Raw genomic sequence first — 20,035 nt, forward strand, 5'->3', positions numbered from 1 at the left:
AGTATGGCAGTTGAGTTCTTGCAACTCCATTGCTGCCAGTGTCATGTTTAGAAAAATCTACAATTATTTTAAATTATGAACATACTTAATACATTTTGAAAAATGTTAAGTTGCGAAATCAATTTGATTACTTCAGACTAATCAAATGGGACGAAATTAAGTGAAAAGGAATGAAATACGGAATAGACTCAATTAAATATATAAATTAAGTCCTCGCTTTCCAGCCAAAAAGTCTACAATTAATAACTGCGACTTTACGGCAAGCTTACATCAAGATTTGTGCTACAGCTTGTACTAGAAATAATGACCAATTTCGGAAACAGATTGTCAACAAGTTGAAATATAATTTGATGTAAGCCTATGGTATAAGCATGGCTGTCGGGTATGGAGGGTAGAGGTAAGGAGAACCGTCTCTGTGTGTAAAAGTGTCCGTTAAAGTCTGCTAAATAAGGGTGGAGCTACAGTAGCAACCGGATAAATTTAAAAAAAGGCGCTGAAAGTTATTAGAAAGTTATTATAAAATAAAAAAGGACGAAAGAACTGTAAGCACTACAAAATCACAAAAAGTATTTTATTTAAAGCCGATAAGAAAATACAATCGATGTCTCCACGTTTTACCACAGCAATAATTTTAGGTTATATCGACGAAATTAGTTTGGACTACGTAATCATGCGAGGTCTTGTATATTACACTGTCACTAACTGCTCTAGTTATTAAATATTTTAAATTTTCTAACTCATTATACATCAATCAGTGAACAACTGCTCAATTCATATCATACCCTGTGCCTATGCTAGAGCCATTCTGGAGGATTTTTGGACTATTATTTAGTACTGAAAGTGGGACACTTTTTCAAGCTTCTCCCATATGAGACGGTTCTCCTTACCTCTACCCTCCATACTATCAGGGCAGAATAACGGCCATTCCAAAAAGTTTTTGCATGGAGTTAATGTAGTTGATTGATCTCCATGAGTTTTTGTTTGATTTGTTTTATGGACAGGCAAAGACGCGTGTTTATACTGCCAAATTTTTTAGAAAAATAAGGTAGAAATGTCTAATCTATGATCACATAGAAGTTAATCAAAAAAAATTATAAATTAAACGAGATGAACGATATCAACCTTTGGTGTTGAAGAAAACGAAATGAAATAACAGCTCAGTAAAATAGAAGGAATTTACTAAGGTTCAATGACCTTTTTGGAAGAACCTACCATTTTATCTTCATTTGCTGACGCTTTTACATTTTCACAGATGCTAACTGGCTATTAAATACGGTAACTATTATTTTAAGTTCAAACCCGATGGAACATTAATTAAAGAAAACTATTACCTCACATTCCCGCCAAAAGTCTCAAACCAGAGACTAAAGCAATGATGTAAACCAATGAGAATTTATTGACACCATGACAACGTCTTGGAGCGTTTTTAGGATAGAGCAAAGAGTAAAGTGAGCACAAGTGCAAAGCTATGAAATTAATTTATTTCCTCGTTTTTAAACGACACAATTGAGATTTTCTGCAATATATTTTGAGCCTGGAAGCCGATTGTTCATTTGTGATTTACATAACCTTTCTAAACAGTATCCGCTACAAGAGTGATAATCAAAATTTCGTAATGGGTTGTTAGGCTTTGATACCTTTGCATCTTTGGAAATTGCAACGAAATTTAAACAATTTTACTGTTCTGGTGGAACCCCAAAAGCATTAATAACAAAACAAAATTACTGTGTCCGAATGCCAAGTTAAGTACGTGTTCAAATTTTACACAATAAAAATGGACGAAGCTGATATTAAAACTGAAGACGACATGGTCTTGGTTATCGTTGAAGATGAACCCAGAGACGGGTACGAAGAGATTGTAAATAAATTTGAAAAAAATATAGAAGAGGAGTGTGATGTTGAGAATATGATAGAAACTGCAGCGAAACACGGTCATTTCATCGACATTAAAGTTGAACCTGCGGAAGAGGAGGACACATGGAGTCAGATTGATTATGACTACTGTGATATAAAAACTGAAAATGAGGATTATGAAAACTTTGATGATGATGACGATGGTCATCAAGAACAGGTGAAGTTAAATAATTTTCCACTATTTAAGCCATGAGCCACAAGTTCCAATAGGGAAATTACAACTCTTATTTTCAAAGTAGAATACAAATAAGCAAGATCAAGAATTCACTCTTACTGGTTCACTCTTAATATAAATTTGTAGTTTTACAAATAATGTAATAATTTCCAAATATATATGAATTATTTGTAAGTAACAAACAAGTATTGTTTATTTTGACTTTTAGGATTCTGAACCATTTGAGGATGTAGAATACTTATACGATGATGAAGAATATCTACCACCAAATGACATTGATATAAAATTAGGTAGGGGACAACGTAGAAGCTTACTGAGGCCTGATGAACAGAAGTCTTTTGTAAACGAACTAAGGGAGCAGTATCCTGAGTTGAGAAAGAACACCAAAAAGTTGGTGAATGCTGTCAGTGAGATTATGAGGGGCACTAAACCACCAAAGCCACCGAAAGGTAGCTTTGTTAAAAATGGAAATTACAGAGAGTGAGTAGTAGTTTTAAAATTAAGTTAGTAAAAACGGGGCAATGGTTACTGAGGTGTTCCACAGTTGTAGGGCAAATGATATTAAAAAAATTGCACAATTTTTAAAATTCACTGTATTCACAGTCTAGGTATGTATACCTAATATTTTGAAATAAGTTTTCTAAGCTACTAGAGTAAGGATTCCCAAGAGGAATGATATTGACCCGCAAAAAGGACTATTGACCTCTGTTATGATGTACATAACTTAACCAACTGCAAAGTTTTTAAATTTAGCAATTTAAACTTTTCAAAAGTATTTTGCATTAATAACAAAAAAAAAGATAGATAGGATTTTTAAGGTAATTTAGCTATGAGGGTATGAGGTATCAATTCATTAAGACAAAAGATACCTTTGTTGTCCAGAATAGTTCTAATCGTGACTTATTCCCATAAATTTTTAGATCACTAATACTAGTCAGAGGTACTTTATGTAGTTTTTTTTTATAGCTTAGATGGGTGAACGAGCTCACAGCCCACCTGGTGTTAAGTGGTTACTGGAGCCCATAAGACATCTACAACGTAAATGCGCCACCCAACTTGAAATATAAGTTCTAAGGTCTCAAGTATAGTTACAACGGCTCCCCCACCCTTCAAACCGAAACGCATTACTGCTTCACGGTAGAAATAGGCGGGGTGGTGGCACCTACCCGTGCGGACTCACAAGAGGTCCTACTAAACGTAAAACCAGGTATTGTTTAATGTCTTGCAATAATGAATACTGAGGCAATATTCAATAGTGAAGTGATATTTATTATTTTAAGATACTTATTTGTTCTTCTAGGTGCACACTTTGCAATTGTTTGTCGGAATCCTTGCCAGCTGCCGAGAGACATTATCAAGAGAAACACGGCCAGAGATACCTAATCTGCTTTGCTTGCGGTGTGGATTTCAGGAGGTAAGAGAAATTGTAATTGATTGCTTAAAATAAAATATTTGATATTATTTCAGCATTACCTTGACACTTTCGAAGCAACCAGTAAGATTGAATCTTATATTACAATAACAGAAGGATACTTTACTTGATTAAATTCATAAATTTGCAAATTTTCTGGTAATAGGGTATGCTGTAAACCTGCAAGTATAGGTACCAACATCCTGTCCTGAAAAGTCTTGTGTTCTTTGAAGCAGCCTTTGCATCATCCATGGAGACTATATTACACTAACAAAGTGGTACTTATATTATGATGTCTATAGGTTTTAGTAACCACAAAACCAAGCTGACCGTGAATGTTGACCTCATTAAATAACTAAAATCTAAACAGTGCTACCATAAAATAATCATGCTATCATGTTTACGTGTTATATACCATGAGTTCTAGTTACCATTAATACCCAGTGCTGGATTAAGCAAGTGCGGGGCCCGTAGCAAATTATTTCAAAGAGCCCTTGATCTACTATGGGTTCTTAAATATAATGTGGTAAAAAAACACTGTGTTGGGTAAGAGTGCTTGCATACGTCAGACTTTTTGTAGAGCTGATTATCAGGCTGATTGTAATTCTACATGTTTATACAAACAACTTTTTCTTAATAAGTCACTCAAAAAATTAAGCTTGGGCAGAGATAAGTGGGTTTAAATATGCGGAGCCCCCGTTCGCGCGGGGCCCGTAGCAATTGTTACTCTTGCTATATGCTTAATCCGGCACTGTTAATACCAATAATAATGTGGTCTCTGACTTGAATTAAAGACTACAACGAGAAAAACGAACCACAAACACACTTATCATTAATTGCGACTTATTGACAATCTCAACAGCTCATTGTGTTTATACCGTAGCTTTCCCTCAACACACCTAATTATATATTTGATTTCCAGCAAAACAAACCTATATAAACACGAGAAGCGATGTATATCTTCAGACGCCACCATAGTGTTGAAAGCGCGGGCTTCGCTCCTTGGTAATAAGGCTCGAAGTCGTCCTTACATAAATCATTACAAGAATAAACCACCAAGAGTTTTCAAGTAAGTCATTTCGATGCCTCCACACTACTCTAACTCAAAATTTTGAAATTCTCGTTTTTCACACAAATCGCTTCACTATTTTAAAAGTATTACAAATTCATTATTGATGGGGTTCGAAGCAAGAGTAAATCAGTTAGTTACACAAGAAATAACCATGAATATATCTGCAATAATAAAGATTTTTTCAACTTTTTTCATTTAAACGCTCCTCCTGTAAACCTACGAATTTGGAGTTAGAGTAGTGTTCATTGGAGGCATCGATTTTATCTTCATATTACAAGTGAAAAGTCTTGCACGTTCCCGGACTCTAACAAGATCGGTCTGTTCTATCTGTATTAGAGACAATAAATAAGGGAACTTTGCTCCTATTTGCTCCTACTATGCCCTTAACGCTAAACTTAATAATTACCGATGGTAGGATATGATGTGACTGTGAGTCCCCACCGGTTAGTTTGTGATGAATCAGTTTGTATTACTTGTACCGTTACAGTGCAATTACCACTACTTCAATCTAAACCAAAGTTTGACCTCATATTGATTAGGAGATTTGTCCATGATTTGTTCCCTCTTTTCGCTTGCCAACTTTGAATAAGTCCTCACAGCTCTGAAATAGGTGAGACTTTAGTTTTTACCTACAATCTATTAAATACCATCGTAAATGATGGTATTTAATAGATTGTAGGTAAAAATGTCAATTCCTATTTTAAATTGTCAATGACTTTGGCCCATAAGCACTTATCATTTTTGTTCATACTGTGACATTTGCAAATTTTTTTTTAATACAAAAATATAAATGCAGCCATGAAACCCAAGCTTTTTCCCTTTTTTCTACTGAGACAATTGAATAAGAATACTTTGTGTTCCGTATTTTAAAATTGATTTTAATTTAACGAAGTGTGTTATTAACACTTCTGGTTCGAGGGCGATTGTTTTATAGCAACAAGAATGGACAGATGAGTCGACTATTATCAAAGCCGGCAATCTGACTTTTGGATAATTATTGGTAAATCAGAAAAACGAATTATTGACTTTGTATTCCATTGGCAGTCACAAAACTCTTCGGAACAACATCTTAGATAAATAACAGGTTAACTATTAACCTTTATTTAATGCAGGTTTTGAACCGTATTCTTTGAAGGAGACGATTATATTCAAATCAATCTGTATTGACATATCAATAACATTTTTTTGTCCAAATGCACAGATTGCCACCTTTGATAATAGACGACTCAGATATTCCTTAGCTGCACTGTCTATATGATGTTAAAAATTTAATTTCCTTCAGGTCCAACAAGAAGTTCCAATGCAGCGAATGCTCAGCAACGTTCACAGTTCAGAAGACATTAGATTCGCATATGAATCTCCACAAGGGCTTGAGACCGTACCGGTGTAAGACTTGTCCGGCTGCGTACACGTCGCCTACCGCTTTATCTGTAAGTGAATTTCTTGAAATGAGAACCTGAAAGCTAGATCTGCTTTATGCAAAACAATGGTGTGTATGTAACTTGGTGCACGTGAAAGAAGTGAAACTTCTAGTAGTAGTGTCGTGGTTTACTTCATTTTTCATAATTAAATCAAATTGTAATAAGGAATGCTGTGTATAAGAGAAACAACCTAGCTCGCTTTGTCGTTTCCCTCTCTCCACGGTCGAGTGGTTCGCGAGACGCTCTGTCTATTTTCTCACTCTTGCTCTTCCTAAGCCGTAACGAATCTGTCGAAAGTTAAATTTTACTTTCAACGCGACTAAAGAAGTTTCACTTCAAAAATCTTTCATGCAAAACTCAAGTCGAACTAGAGTAAATTTTAGTATAATTATTTAAATATTTCTTATTCTAATAATGGTCCATAGAGTTCTATGCAGAGAAGCTGAAAGTGCGCGCTTGGGATGGTATGGACATGTGATGAGACGAAATGAAAATGAGGTTGGTAAGAGAATGTTAACTATGAATGTGGAAGTATATAGAGGTAGAGGTAGACCTAAGAAGAAACGGATGGATTGCGTTAAAGACGATATAGGTAAGAGGGGAGTGAGCGAAGAAATGGTATATGATAGAGGAGTATGGAAGGAGAAACCGTGTTGCGCCGACCCCAGGTGACTGGGAGAAGGGCAGGAGAATGATGATTAGAGTTCCTATGCATTAGAGGGTGATCTCAATTTCAAATAGTTATTACTCCAGTGCTATTGGAGCTAATAAAGATACTTGTTTGATAACTTCATATCATTAGAAGGTTGGCAACAAGTCTCGACTGATTTTGCTTGTATATGTCTACATTGTCTACATTGTGTCTACAGCGCCACGAGAAGAAACATTTAGACGTTCAGTACATTTGCGATCACTGCGGCCGCGCGTTCAAGATCAAAGAAGCTCTGATACCTCACTTGGATACACACAAACGTGAGAGCATTTTTTTTGCAATAGTAATTTTGTCAAGCCAAAGCACCTTAGGACATAAGGTGTAAATCGCAATAACATTGTAATCTGTCTATCCTACTCTTCCTTCCGTCCTTCCTTCTACAAGAATGCACTATGCTTTGAACCAGATATTACTTTTAACGGCGCCGGGGATGGCTGAGTGGCAGTTCAGTCATCATTAGTATTCGGTGGAACTGAGTTTTAAAAGTCAATAAAACTTTTTGAATAATAAATTGAAACTCTCAACAAATAATTTTCACAATGACAGGCTCAACCAACAGTTTCGTTCTAAGTGACTGACTGACTGACCCGACTCTGTCCGTGTATCGCCATTTCATACTTTGGCGTTACAGCGTCTACCCTACATTTTTCTGATATTTATCAAAAAAACATTTTACCATCTTCTTCTAATATATAAAAATGAATGCTGTTCGTTAGTCTCGCTAAAACTCGAGAACGGCTGGACCGATTTGGTTAATTTTGGTCTTGAATTATTTGTGGAAGTCCAGAGAAGGTTTAAAAGGTAGATAAATATGAAAATGCTCGGAATTAAAAAAAAAATTGTTTTCCCTTTGGTGTGTCCCCCGTCGGACGGATTCCTTTTGTTTGTTTTAAGTTTATTTTATATAGAAGTTTAGGTCTTTTATATATCGATTGAGGCACTACGAATTCTGCCGGGTCAGCTAGTTTAAAATAATAATCAAAACAATGTCTTGTTAATACTTAAAAAATCATTATCCACGACACATATATTAATTGTAAGTATGTACATGTGTGTAGCGTATCGCAAGTTCGGGTGCCACCTGTGCGACCGGCGGTACGCGCAGAAGGCGGCGCTGCAGCTGCACATCGACCGCGTGCACCGGAACCTGCCCCCGCCCTGCGCCTGCCCCGTCTGCCCCAAGAGGTACCCCACCGCCGTCCACTGTCTACACCTTATTAAGTGCGAGTTAAAGTTCTCGATAGCGTAAAAGTTAACTCACATCTGTATGGAGTTGGAACAGCGCCCCTAGCGGCAACCGCAGGCAAACGTTCCAGCTCCATACAAATTTGTAACTTTTACGTTATCGAGAATAAAAAACTCGCACTAAGAACACAGATCTATGACGAAACAGACACGGCAATGTTTGTTTATTTGTTTGTTAATTCTCTATATTGATACATACTTGAACTGGCTGGATTCAACGCATGGTTACCAGTAAAGATTTCCAGAGACCAGTAACGATCGTTTAGATTTGAATTTAAATTTTGTCTCAACACTACCTACTATTCTCTGAACCGTTGTTTTAAACCTTTTCTTGATATATTCTATTTTATTTAGTAATGTTCCTACGCTCCTTAGGTATAAAGCGAAATGTTAAAATTTTCATGTAATTTACATAATAAAAAAATATATATCATGTATTTTCTCAAATGAGCCTAACCTAGGTTTAGCCGCTCATACGCTTTTGGACAAGGAGTTCCGGTTTCATATGGAATGTCTAATTATATTTTTGAATATTTTATGCCCTGGGAACACGAGACCTTTAAGCCAAGTTTAATTTTTTATATATTATGTTATATGTAAAATGATATAAAGAGAAATGACATGAAGTTGATTAATTTGAGACTTTTAATCAATTGGGATTAATTTAAATAAAACCAGACGAGATTGAATGAAGTAAAGACTCAGTAAAATGATGGTTATTTACTTGGAAACTTTTTCAGTGGACATTTGTTGTTTCACTATTCTAGCACTTTCACAGGTGCTAAACAGTTAATAAACCACCGTTATTACACGTTTAAACCTGAAGAAACATTAAATTATCAAAATAAAACAATTGAAATACAACTACGATCTTCGCGTTTCCGCCAAAAAGTCGCAATATCAATACAGCAGGGCTGACGGAAATTATAAAATAGAGCGTTTATTGTTATAAAGAGTGTGTGTTGTGAAATAATTTTCTATTTAGAATTGTAAAACAGGATTACAATAAATAAATAAAAACCTTAAATGACCTTTTGTTTGTATTAAAAAAATCGACACATTGAAGATTTATTTAAAACTCGAAAGAAATATTAAATACATAATATATTGATTGATTTCAAAGATTTCTTAAAGGAATTTGTGTCGGATATGTATGCCGTCTCCTGTAAAGCTCCGTTTTGGACATGACGCTTTCTTCGTCTACATATACTTATATATTACTAGCCGTACTCGCCCGCTTCGTTGGGCATTTAAAATTAATATTATTATTTATTGTCATTATTATTGTGTCCAACACTCATATCAAATATTTTAGCCTATTCATTAAATACATGTATTTTCTACGTGGATACCAAGTTTCCTGTCAATCGGATGCATGGTTCATTAGTTATAACGGAAAATCCGTAAAAACCACTGTAGATTTATTTATTAGTATAGATATATATGTAAATTAAGCTCTCTTGGCCCTTCATTAATTACATTGTGGTTGCGCTATGCGGTTGGTAGACCAAAATTGTAACGGTCATCTATTACAAAAATGAGTGTGGACTGTATTTGCGATGTTTAACTATGACACTTTCTCGGGCCGTGGCGGGAAGAAACAAAGGAACACAACCCGAGGGAAATTGTGAAGGAAAACGCCGTACCTGGAGACGATGGAGTCGTCCGAACCACGGCTGCTAGAAGTGCTTGAAGCCAGTTGGTGTATCTTCTATCTTGCACGACACTGTGATACACTGACACTAATATTGTATAAGAATAAAGTCTTAGGCCATCTCAATAATTAAATCACAAAATAACTGATTTCTGTAATGCGGAGCGCGCGCTAGGTAACCGCCATATTTTTCTTCTTTTTTCTTTCTGTGTGCCCGCGACGCTCGTACTAGCCAATCCAGGGCGCGGGGGATGGGTGAGGAAGGGGAAGGGAAAAGTGTCATAGCTGCCATATTATTATAAAAACATGTATCTACAAATCTGTTATGACGCTGGCGCAACCACATTGCAATTTCCTGCGCATTAGCTTCGCCTATCATAATAGTATTCATTATCTATGGTGGAAGCTATGTTCATTCTATAATTGGATTTGCTCTCTGGCTTTGGACATTCAAAAATATAACGTGCTTTCTTAATAGATTAAAAAAAACTTGCAGATTTAAAAAAAGTTCTACATATTGAAGCAATAGCTTTCAATGTTGTTTCTCTTTGCGGGTTCGAATATAATTATAATAATTGTAAGTGTAGAGAAATAAGTTAATAAAATAATAATAATAATAAACTCTTTGCAGAGCAACAGCTTGGTTCTTTGTTTCATTACAAAACACATTACATATATATGATAACTAGTTGACGCGTGTTGCAGGTTCCCCCGCATGTCTCTGCTGAAGACGCACATGATGAGCGAACACGGACTCAACATCATGACGCGTAAAGTGAGTACTCACGAACGACTAGATTTAGTCTAACGTTACACAAACTTCAACTACAGTGTTAGCGGTTACGTGGTTACTGTCACTGTCCGCCGCGTGAGTGAGTCGTCACTCACACACGCGAGTTCTTTAACGTTCTCGATAACGTAAAAGTTAACTCAAATTTGTATGGAGTTGGAACAGTTTCCCTTCATTTGCCGCTAGGGGCGCTGTTCCAACTCCATACAAATTTGAGTTAACTTTTACGCTACCGAGAACGTTAAAAAACTTGCAATTAGCAAACAGTGTGCTTAGTGCGAGTTTTTTAACTTTAACTAATATTAGTGTTGGTAGGACCTCTTGCGAATCCGCACGGTAAGTACCACCGCCCTGCCTATTTCCGCCGTGAAGCAGTAATGCGTTTCGGTTTGAAGGGTGGGGCAGCCGTTGTAACTATACTGACACCTTAGAACTCATGTCTCATAGTGGGTGACGTTTTTACGTTGTATTTACGTTGTAGATGTCCATGGGCTCCAGTAACCACTTAACACCAGTTGGGCTGTGAGCTCGTCCACCCCTCTAAGCAATAACTAGAATCTTAAACGTATATAAACCTATTTTTTTGTTTTTAGTAAAAACGTAATTCTAGAATTTTCTCTAATCGATTATAATCTTCCAGATGTTCTTCAAGAAGCTGCCGACGCTATCGGAGTCCGAAATGAAGCAGGTCGCGAAGGTGATGCTCAAGAAGGACGTGGAGTCCGTGGCGTTCGGTGGCAGCGGCGCCCCGACCCCCGCACCCACCGGCGCTCCGCCCCCCGCGCCCGCCGGCGCCCCGCCCCCCGCACCCGCCCGCCAGCCGCCGCCGCCCGCGCCCGACCAGGAGTACATCGCCGGGGAAGAGATCGTGATCCCGGAGACTCTGTCCAGGGACGAGATGATCGACTTCCTGAAAAACTTGGACACCGGCGGCGACAAAACCCAAGTGTTCGTCATCAAAAACGGAGACTCCCTGAAGACCCTACAGGGATCCTTCAGCGATGTTATCTAGCTTCGGGTTTTCGTTTGATTTCCTTTTGTAAGAACGCGCTGCTTGATGTCACGAGAACATCGTCTTAAAAGTTTAATTGTACTTAGGATTTAATTGTTGATGAATTTACGCAAAACGTATCGTCTATGTTTGCGAAGTTTTTTGAGTTTGATAAAGACGATGACCCTTAAATCCATGTACTGAAGTAATAGAGTTTATTCAATAGTAATGTAGTCTAAGTACCAGAACAGCGGTGGTACTCGGACGGTAATTAAGCTAAACTTATATAATTGAGTCGACTATTATCAAAGCCGGCAATGTGACTTTTGGACAATTATTGGTAAATCAGAAAAACGAAGTATTGACTTTGTATTCCATTGGCAGTCACAAAACTCTTCTGAACGACATCTTAGATAAATAACAGGTTAACTATTAACCTTTATTTAATGCAGGTTTTGAACCGTATTCTTTGAAGTAGACGATTATATTCAAATCAATCTGTATTGACATATCAATAACATTTTTTTGTCCAAATGCACAGATTGCCACCTTTGATAATAGACTAGTAAGTTCTAGTAAGTTCGGCCGACCAGCAATGTAAAGCGTTGACGTCGGGGCGTTGACCTCGCGTCTACCGGCTTGTGTTACATTGCGTGCATCGACAAAGCACGGTGAAGTCATTATGTTTAATTTAACTTTATTTGTTGTCACCTCGGATCATCTTGGTCATGATTTGTCTGTTAAAAAAAATATAGATATTGTTTGTCCTTAATATACTTGCACTAATTAAATAATGTTTTGGTATATTTGTTTTGTAAGTCAATGTTTTCTCGGACTTTTCTGGAATGTTTTTCCAAGGGAGTATATACGAAGGAATTAGCAGTCACCGATACACGACTGGTCGAGGCTGTCCAAGATCGAAGTTTCACGGCCCGACACGCGAGACCGAAATCTCCAATCATTTTTAAATTGTTTCTTTAAAACTAGTGTTGCCTTTAACTGAGAGATTTATATTAAAAAAAATAATATAATTTATCTATCGACCAACTAAATTAATTAAACAGGACTTCGCTTGATATCGATTGGTCGATAGTTTTTCTTTAGTTTTACGTATTTTTGAATGTTTTTTAAATTTTTTTAACGTAATAAATTTGTTTACATTATGTAATTGAAAAAATATTCTAGACAGATTTTGTCACAGCGACCACGTTGGGTCTTCTTTGAGGTACTACTGATTGTGTTGTTAATATGGTCACTCTATTCAGACCCGCAGAGTAAGTTGGAGCTTCAAATGTTAATTTCTGAATAAAGCATTTATTCACAAATTCTAGCGATTTAGATGTATTCGTTTAATTCTAAAATTATTACCATTGTTCCAAATATCTTGATTGATGAATCGCCATGAATTAACCATTGTAAATTATTTTTCCAAATATATAGGGGACTCTGATTAACGTCTGAGTAAAGTAATAGAATGTATATTGTTAATAAAAAATGTAAAAATAAAATGCCCATTTTTTTTTAATACGAAAAAGTGTTTTATTACGCATTTATTATTCCAAACAAATGTTTACGAAATACTCATCTATAGCATAATGCATACACAATCGTTAGAAGACACCACGAAATTTTATTATATATATATATTTTTTTTAGTTTTTTTTTTGTTTTTAATTCATTACATACTAGTAAAAATACAAAAATATTAAGCGGCTTCTTGATAAACTACCGGGATACCTTAATTTTTTTTTAATATGCGAAATGTACAAGTAATTTAATGAAATGCACCGTTTTTCTTTTTTCCATTCAATTTAAATGTCAGCCCACGTCGGTCCATAGACAACACTCCACGCCTTAAACAGTCACAAGCTCGGGTTGTCGAGTCGAATCGATATTCAAATAAGGCGGAAATTTATTTAGCGTTTTTAAAATCGATTTCAATTTACATTGAATGAATCATTTTTCATTTCAATTCTCATTGTATCCTCAACTCGATCAAACAGACGCTTGCTCCCGTTGTATTTCTAAGAGATCTATAGATATGCATTCCTTTTCGTCATATAGATAAAGCAAGATGGTGGTACAGAAAAATAATCAAAACAATAGAAACGTCATAATTATTTTAATATGACATAATTTCAAATGTAGAATATTATTCTACATTTGAAATCTTGCTCATAGAAAAAAGTTTGTCTTTGAGTGTAAAGAGTTTACAAATAGGAACGTAACGAAGTGATTCTTATGTCACGTCAAAAACCTTATCTATCCATTTATTGCTTTAGTTAGAATAAACATCTTATTTTATTCCCGTGTGGCTTCTATATCCATAAGTAATTAATAGAATGAATAGGCTCATAGATAATGTTACATATATTTTAATCAAGCACAAAGAGATAAATATATTTAGGTAAAATAGAAGTTTTTTTTATTCGTCATTTTATTGCGCGATATGAGAATCACTGAACGACTTATCGGTATTGAGTATTCCAAAACAATCTCTTAGAAACAGCGTGACTATGACCGGGTGCATTGTACAGCCGGACAAGCGCATTCTCACTAATACAGGATCGAATCGATCTGCGTCTAAGCTAACGTTCACACCACGAATACTGATTTCGTTTACATTAATAATGGTCCAAAAATATCTAATAGCGTCCCTAAACGACCGAGTAGAAAAATACTTTATGCATCACGGATAATCTAGCAATATTATGATTTTCTCACTAACGTCGAGATATATTGAACATTTTCTTGTGTCACGACAAACTGCCTTAGGTCTAAGAGTGATACAAACTACTGCGGTACTCCCTTCCATTGATTTTGAAAGTGTTCTGAATAATGAAAATATAATGTTTTTTGAATTTTCGAACAAACTTCAAAGGTAATTAAAAATATAAAATCGATACCGATTTGATTCGATATTCGAATATGACTTGGGGATGTGAAAAAAAATATCCTTTCGTTTTTAAAGATTCATTCGGCCTTATACATGATTTTATCACTTTTTTTTTTAAATATACATACATACATATATATTAAAACGGGGTCGTTTCTATCTTAGCCTCAATTTTCACTGAACATTGTGCAGCCCTTAACACTATGATAACAATATTACGATTACACAAAACATTCTCAATGTTAATGCGAATTCAGATCCGATCGAACACGTATTTGACTTTCTATTATAAGCATTGAAATTAATAAACGTATTTCAAGTCGATAAGACGGCAAACGCGACACTCGAGGGAGCGAGCGAGACAACGTTATACAAAAACGAAACCAACAGATTGTCTCTTTCCCGCGGTGCCAATAAACGTCACTTGTGGATCGTGAAATGACTCATTTAAATTTTCGTAACGGTCACACATTCAGCAGTGATCTACATTTATTTACCTGAAAATACTATTAATACAAATACGTATTTGATCGGGATACGAAACATTGTATTCGCAGTTCGACTGACTTATCGCAAATCGCATCTACTTGACAAACATGAACAGCGTTACGTGCAAGTCAGTCGTTGTTGTAAACTTGGAATGGAACACGGATTATGCACGAAATTGTAACGAACGTAAAAAAACAAAAATAAATTTTCAGTAAATACACAGTTCTCCGACCGTTTAGACCAGTAAGCGGATCTAAACGGCGCCTGTCACTAACGATGCCAAACGTTTACTAACAGCGCCCCAAATATCGACTATGACTATACAACAAATGGCTTATTGACAATCCAATTGAAAGAATATTATTTAAAAATAATTTCAACAGGCAATTCTAATATTGATGGCTAAATTAATCATCTTTTCATTACAATCGAAACACAACTATTAAGAGACAATTCGCCAATCACTAAAATTCAGTACATTACGTACTATGGACATAATAGAAATGAAATTGTCGTGGTATAGTTGGCATAATAACAAATCACGTAGAAAAGCAGATTTGGCATCCAGGCTAATAGTAAAGTTTGTTCAAATTAAGGACGTGTCAAAATTCTCTTAAAAGACAACCGAGCATAGCTATTTTCAGGATCATTCTATGGGACTCCGTAACCAACAAGGAATTTAACATTAAAAAAAAAAGTACGAACCTTATCGAATTTTGAGGGTAGTTTTTGTGTTGTGGGATATTTTAAGTTAAGGAACCTTAGCGAAATGGGAATTCTTAGATATATTTATAGGCAAAGTAAAAAGAAATTAAAGTCCATCAAATAATAACATTAATGTTTTGCATTCTTAGCACACGTAAATCGCAGTAGATTATTGTTCACAAAAAAAAGGCGCAACAGATAATGTTAATTTGCTTCAACGGGTCCGTATTTGTTAAGCCGTGATCAGAGTACTTATGTTTCAGTGAAAATTTACAAAGGAGGTTATTGTTCCAATTTTTTATTGTTATTCCACCGTTTCGGTAATGTAATTAAGACAACAGTCATTATCCGTGTTTTAATCCAACTTCCTCATTAATTGTACAATTCGTAAATCTAATAGTAGCAATCTAATATACAATAGTGTAATTATTAGAACAGGTGTGCTTCAACATAAAAATATTCAATTAAATATTATTATTACCTATAGTGGTAGTTCCATTTCCCAACACGAAAGGCAAATGTATCACAATAAACAGCCTAATCTTTAATATAGTCTGTTACATGAAAAAGTGATATAGATCAAATGAGATGAGGTTGAATTGTGTGAAACTGGAATCAATTTGGATGAAATAAAATGAAACGAGATGAGATGGGTTAAAATAAAGTCTCAGTATAGTATTCAAATCAAATCAAATCAAATTTATAATAAATATATAATAATATAATATTGATTATTTATAGATTTAAATGGACTTTTTTGAATGAACTCGAAAAGCGATTGTTTCATTATCCTAAAATTATGCACATTAACTGATGTTAAACAGTACATGAGTCGTCTATTATCAAAGGTGGCAATCTGTGCATTTGGACAAATTTTTTTTATTGATATGTCAATACAGATTGATTTGAATATAATCGTCTCCTTCAAAGAATACGGGTCAAAACCTGCATTAAATAAAGGTTAATAGTTAACCTGTTATTTATCTAAGATGTCGTTTCGAAGAGTTTTGTGACTGCCAATGGAACACAAAGTCAATAATTCATTTTTCTGATTTACCAATCATTGTCCAAAAGTCAGATTGCCGGCTTTGATAATAGTCGACTCACATAAATTACCGTTCTTACACGTTTAAGCCTGAAAACGATGATAAAACAATTCGCACAATTTCGCTCCACGCGTTCCCGCCAAAAACTCCTCAAATATAAAAGTGTTAATCACATTCAGTTTCACTTTTTCGATAGAAATATTACATGAAAGATCATGAAATAATTATATAGGTCAATGAAAATAAGTACATATGTATTAATATGAAAAATGCACGTGATATTTTTTCTTTCTTTATTTGATATGTCCAATAAGACAGGCTAAGGGAATGTAGACCATATAACTAAGCGTTTGAAAACTGAAACTGAATGGAGTCGAATTGAATGAGATGAATTGAATTTATTGAGAATTCATTGGAAGAATCCAAGAAGCCATGTAGTGTTTTTTTTTCATTAAATTTGTGGAATTGCACAGATATCAAACGGTTAATAAAATGGTGCATTACACGTAAACTCGAAGAAACATGAAATTGCACATACATTTTCTTCTTGCATTTGCTTAGTTAATTCTAGAGTAGCATGTTCTTGCAGGTCTTTTAATCTAGAATTTATTAAAGAATAATTTACACAGAAGTTCTTCTGTACGTAACAACTGGAACTACATGTATGCTTGAATATAATTCTGCAGAAGCACACACATGATATACGAGTTAAGAGCGTTTTAGCTATTTTATATATTTAATAATTGTTAACGTACGTATCACTAGTGGCAGTTATCAATGCTCGATTAAACATCTTTGTTATTGAATTTTAAAAATTACAATACCAGAAATTGTACCGAATCAAAACGGACGTCATATTATTAAAGTGCATTATATGTGTGTACATATACACGTTTTATTTCGGAATCTTAACAACAGAATAGGTATACAATTAAAAGGGTGACACGTCAAATAAACAATTGACAGGTGACATGTTGACACGTAATAAAACAATGAGATTAATGTTTATTTTTTTAAGGAGAATAAGATTAAACAGTGAACTAAAAATACAATAATAAATCATAGCGTCAATATATTTTTTATTCGTCTTAAAAAAAAAACAAAGTTCATTAAATCAGGTTTTTGATTTTTTTTAGACTTGAACAAACAGGCACAGATATTCGAAACAAAATGTCGTTAACTTACAATGATATAATATAAGCTAAAATGAAGATTAAAGTATATTATTATGTACTAAACAAGGTTACGTTTCATTACGCGGAAACAATAAATGAATAATAAAACTGCCTTACGTCGATGTGCACTAAACTTGCGTTTCCCTCCGATTACGGGCAGCGAGTGCACTTTGACAGGTGTCAAATATATGATTCCTATTGTCAGTCAGCTGTATTGCAAGAGCACTAAAAAAATAACTAACAAAATTCGCTAATCGGGCGCGGATATACAAAAGAGAACCGAAACCGCTGGACATTCTCAGACTAGTTTAGTTGACGAAAAAAATTATAATTAGGAAAATCGTACAGCTGAAAACATAGGAACATACAAAATGTCGACTCTCTGAGCAAAGTTCTTGACGAGAAATCATTCAAGAAATTCACGTTTCTACATACTAACATACTTATCACAGGTTAAAAGGGGACAAGAGAAAGTATTAGTGTTCTCTTAATGCGGTACGACGCTACTTAATACAGTATAAAACCTAAGACGAGTTACATGGTGCCGCGGTGGCGCGCGCACTCACTAATAAACATTAACAATAAATCCTAAGCCCATTTTGCCCCGCGTGGGGCCGTTGAGATCGATCGCTTACACATAACTATTACATTAAGTTGACTGGCGGTGCTTAAGCTGAAGCGCGAGTCGAGGGCTGCCAGTGAGTCCGGACTCACCTCGAGTCGGTGCGTCGCGTCATTAATAATCGATTTCGAAAAAAATATTTGTCTCTGTATGTGTAGCGATGCATCGACTCGCGGTGACGTCACGAGCGCCCGAGGAACACTCACGGTGTATATCACTTATCCGACCTCCGTACTAGGGGCCGCCATCGCCCGAGTTTTAGAGCGCCAGTACAGCTTCCGCCACCGTTATCACATCACTATTAGTCCCGCAGTTCGCGTGGCCAACGTCTACTAATCCCAACCGTTCTCCTTCACCATGTGAGCCAGTTCTATTATGAACTTGCCCTCCTTGTATTTCTGGCTCGATTCGAAGGCGTGCTCCTGGAAATGAAACGAAAATAATATATAGAGAGTTTATCTTACACAACTAACATTCCCGATCCTGCGGACAGAATGGCAAAGCAGTCGACGTCGCCCCAAACACGTCATTTCGGATCCTCCCGATCCACTAACGGTGCTTTTAGGTACCTCAAGCACCGGTCATCGTTCTCGTCGAACCCGTCGCTTGCGACGAAGGGCTCGACAAGTAAATTAATCCTCAGACACAGCCCACTGAGTTTCTCGCCGGATGTTCCCAGTGGGTCTCGTTTCCGATCCGGTGGTAGATTCTGCGAAGCACGGCTCTTGCTAGGGTTCGTGTTAGCAACGTCGTCAGGTTTGAGCCCCGTGAGCTCACCTACTAGTTAAGGTTACGCTGATATAGCCTCTCAAGGCTCTCAGCTTAGTTAGAAAAAAAAAAACACAGCTCGTAACTTTCTTAGAGCTTTTATTATTTTTTTATATTGGGACGCTTTATTTTGTCATTCGCAATACGAGATCAGGGTGGAGAATGTGAACATTTCCGTAATATTGCACGATTTATTTTGTAATTCAGCCCAAAAAATGTCGATGGTAGTATTTTTTTAAGGCACAATCAAAGATTTTTGTGGAACTAATTAATTTCAATGAAACACGTAAATTAAATATAAATTTTTAAGTGTTCTCATTGTGTTGTATAATATATTTTTTTTATTGCTGGGTCGGTGGACGAGCTCACAGCCCACCAGGTGTTAAGTGGTTACTGGAGCCCATAGACATCTACAACGTAAATGCCGCCACCCACCTTGAGATGAGTTGTAAGGTCTCAGTATAGTTTCAACGGCTTCCTCACCCTTCAAACCGAAACGCATTACTGCTTTACGGCAGAAATGGGCAGGGTGGTGGTACCTACCCGTGCGGACTCACAAAAGGTCCTACCACCAGTAATATAATACCACACCACCAACCATACACCAGCAATAATATATCTCTAAATGCAGGGACGTCTTAAACTAGGTTGGGGCCCTTGGGCAAACAAGAATTTGAGGCCCTTTTGGAAAGTAAAAAAAAAGCGAATTATAATAACATTTTTTAACTGAGTATGACCATTTATCATAGGTAATCAAATACAGTATGATATAATAATATTAATTATATTAGAATGCTGCTGGTTTTTTGGTTACGATTACGATAATGGTTTCTTTCGGGATTTCTGTTGAGCAAAATATCCATTATATCTTTAAAGACAATTTTTTTAAGGATATCACTTTCTATGCCCATAATTGACAAATTACTCAGCCGTTCTTGTAACATTGTTG

General features: G+C 35.9%; 2 protein-coding genes across 8 annotated transcripts in view; one reads left to right on the plus strand and one right to left on the minus strand.

Annotated features, from left to right (window-relative positions):
- The first annotated feature begins 212 nt into the window (after window positions 1-212).
- Window positions 213-12,919, plus strand: LOC101736657 (zinc finger protein 287). Its single transcript, XM_004925135.5, has 10 exons — window positions 213-352; window positions 1,253-2,071; window positions 2,298-2,569; window positions 3,390-3,503; window positions 4,423-4,569; window positions 5,855-6,002; window positions 6,863-6,965; window positions 7,764-7,890; window positions 10,310-10,379; window positions 11,035-12,919. Exons 2-10 carry the CDS (start codon window positions 1,775-1,777, stop codon window positions 11,404-11,406), a joined length of 1,650 nt encoding a protein of 549 aa, XP_004925192.2. The 5' UTR covers window positions 213-352; window positions 1,253-1,774; the 3' UTR covers window positions 11,407-12,919.
- LOC101735597 (protein yippee-like) overlaps window positions 12,900-20,035 on the minus strand; it is a 165,134-nt gene continuing 157,998 nt past the window's right edge. For all 7 annotated transcript variants that reach the window (XM_038012488.2, XM_062669662.1, XM_012689567.4 and 4 more), the window contains one exon: window positions 12,900-18,740. In XM_038012488.2, the coding sequence (XP_037868416.1) occupies window positions 18,651-18,740 (90 nt within the window). In that variant the 3' untranslated portion in view covers window positions 12,900-18,650. The remainder of the gene's footprint in view (window positions 18,741-20,035) is intronic.

Source organism: Bombyx mori, chromosome 8, assembly GCF_030269925.1.
Source record: "Bombyx mori chromosome 8, ASM3026992v2".
Classification (NCBI taxonomy): Eukaryota; Metazoa; Arthropoda; class Insecta; order Lepidoptera; family Bombycidae; genus Bombyx; species Bombyx mori.

Excerpts from the sequence above, each read along its gene's own strand:
- LOC101736657 (XM_004925135.5), top strand. The coding sequence starts at position 1,775 with ATGGACGAAGCTGATATTAAAACTGAAGACGACATGGTCTTGGTTATC. Across the intron at positions 2,570-3,389 it reads AAAAATGGAAATTACAGAGA|GTGCACACTTTGCAATTGTT; the intron begins GTGAGTAGTAGT and ends TTGTTCTTCTAG. Across the intron at positions 3,504-4,422 it reads TGCGGTGTGGATTTCAGGAG|CAAAACAAACCTATATAAAC; the intron begins GTAAGAGAAATT and ends TTTGATTTCCAG.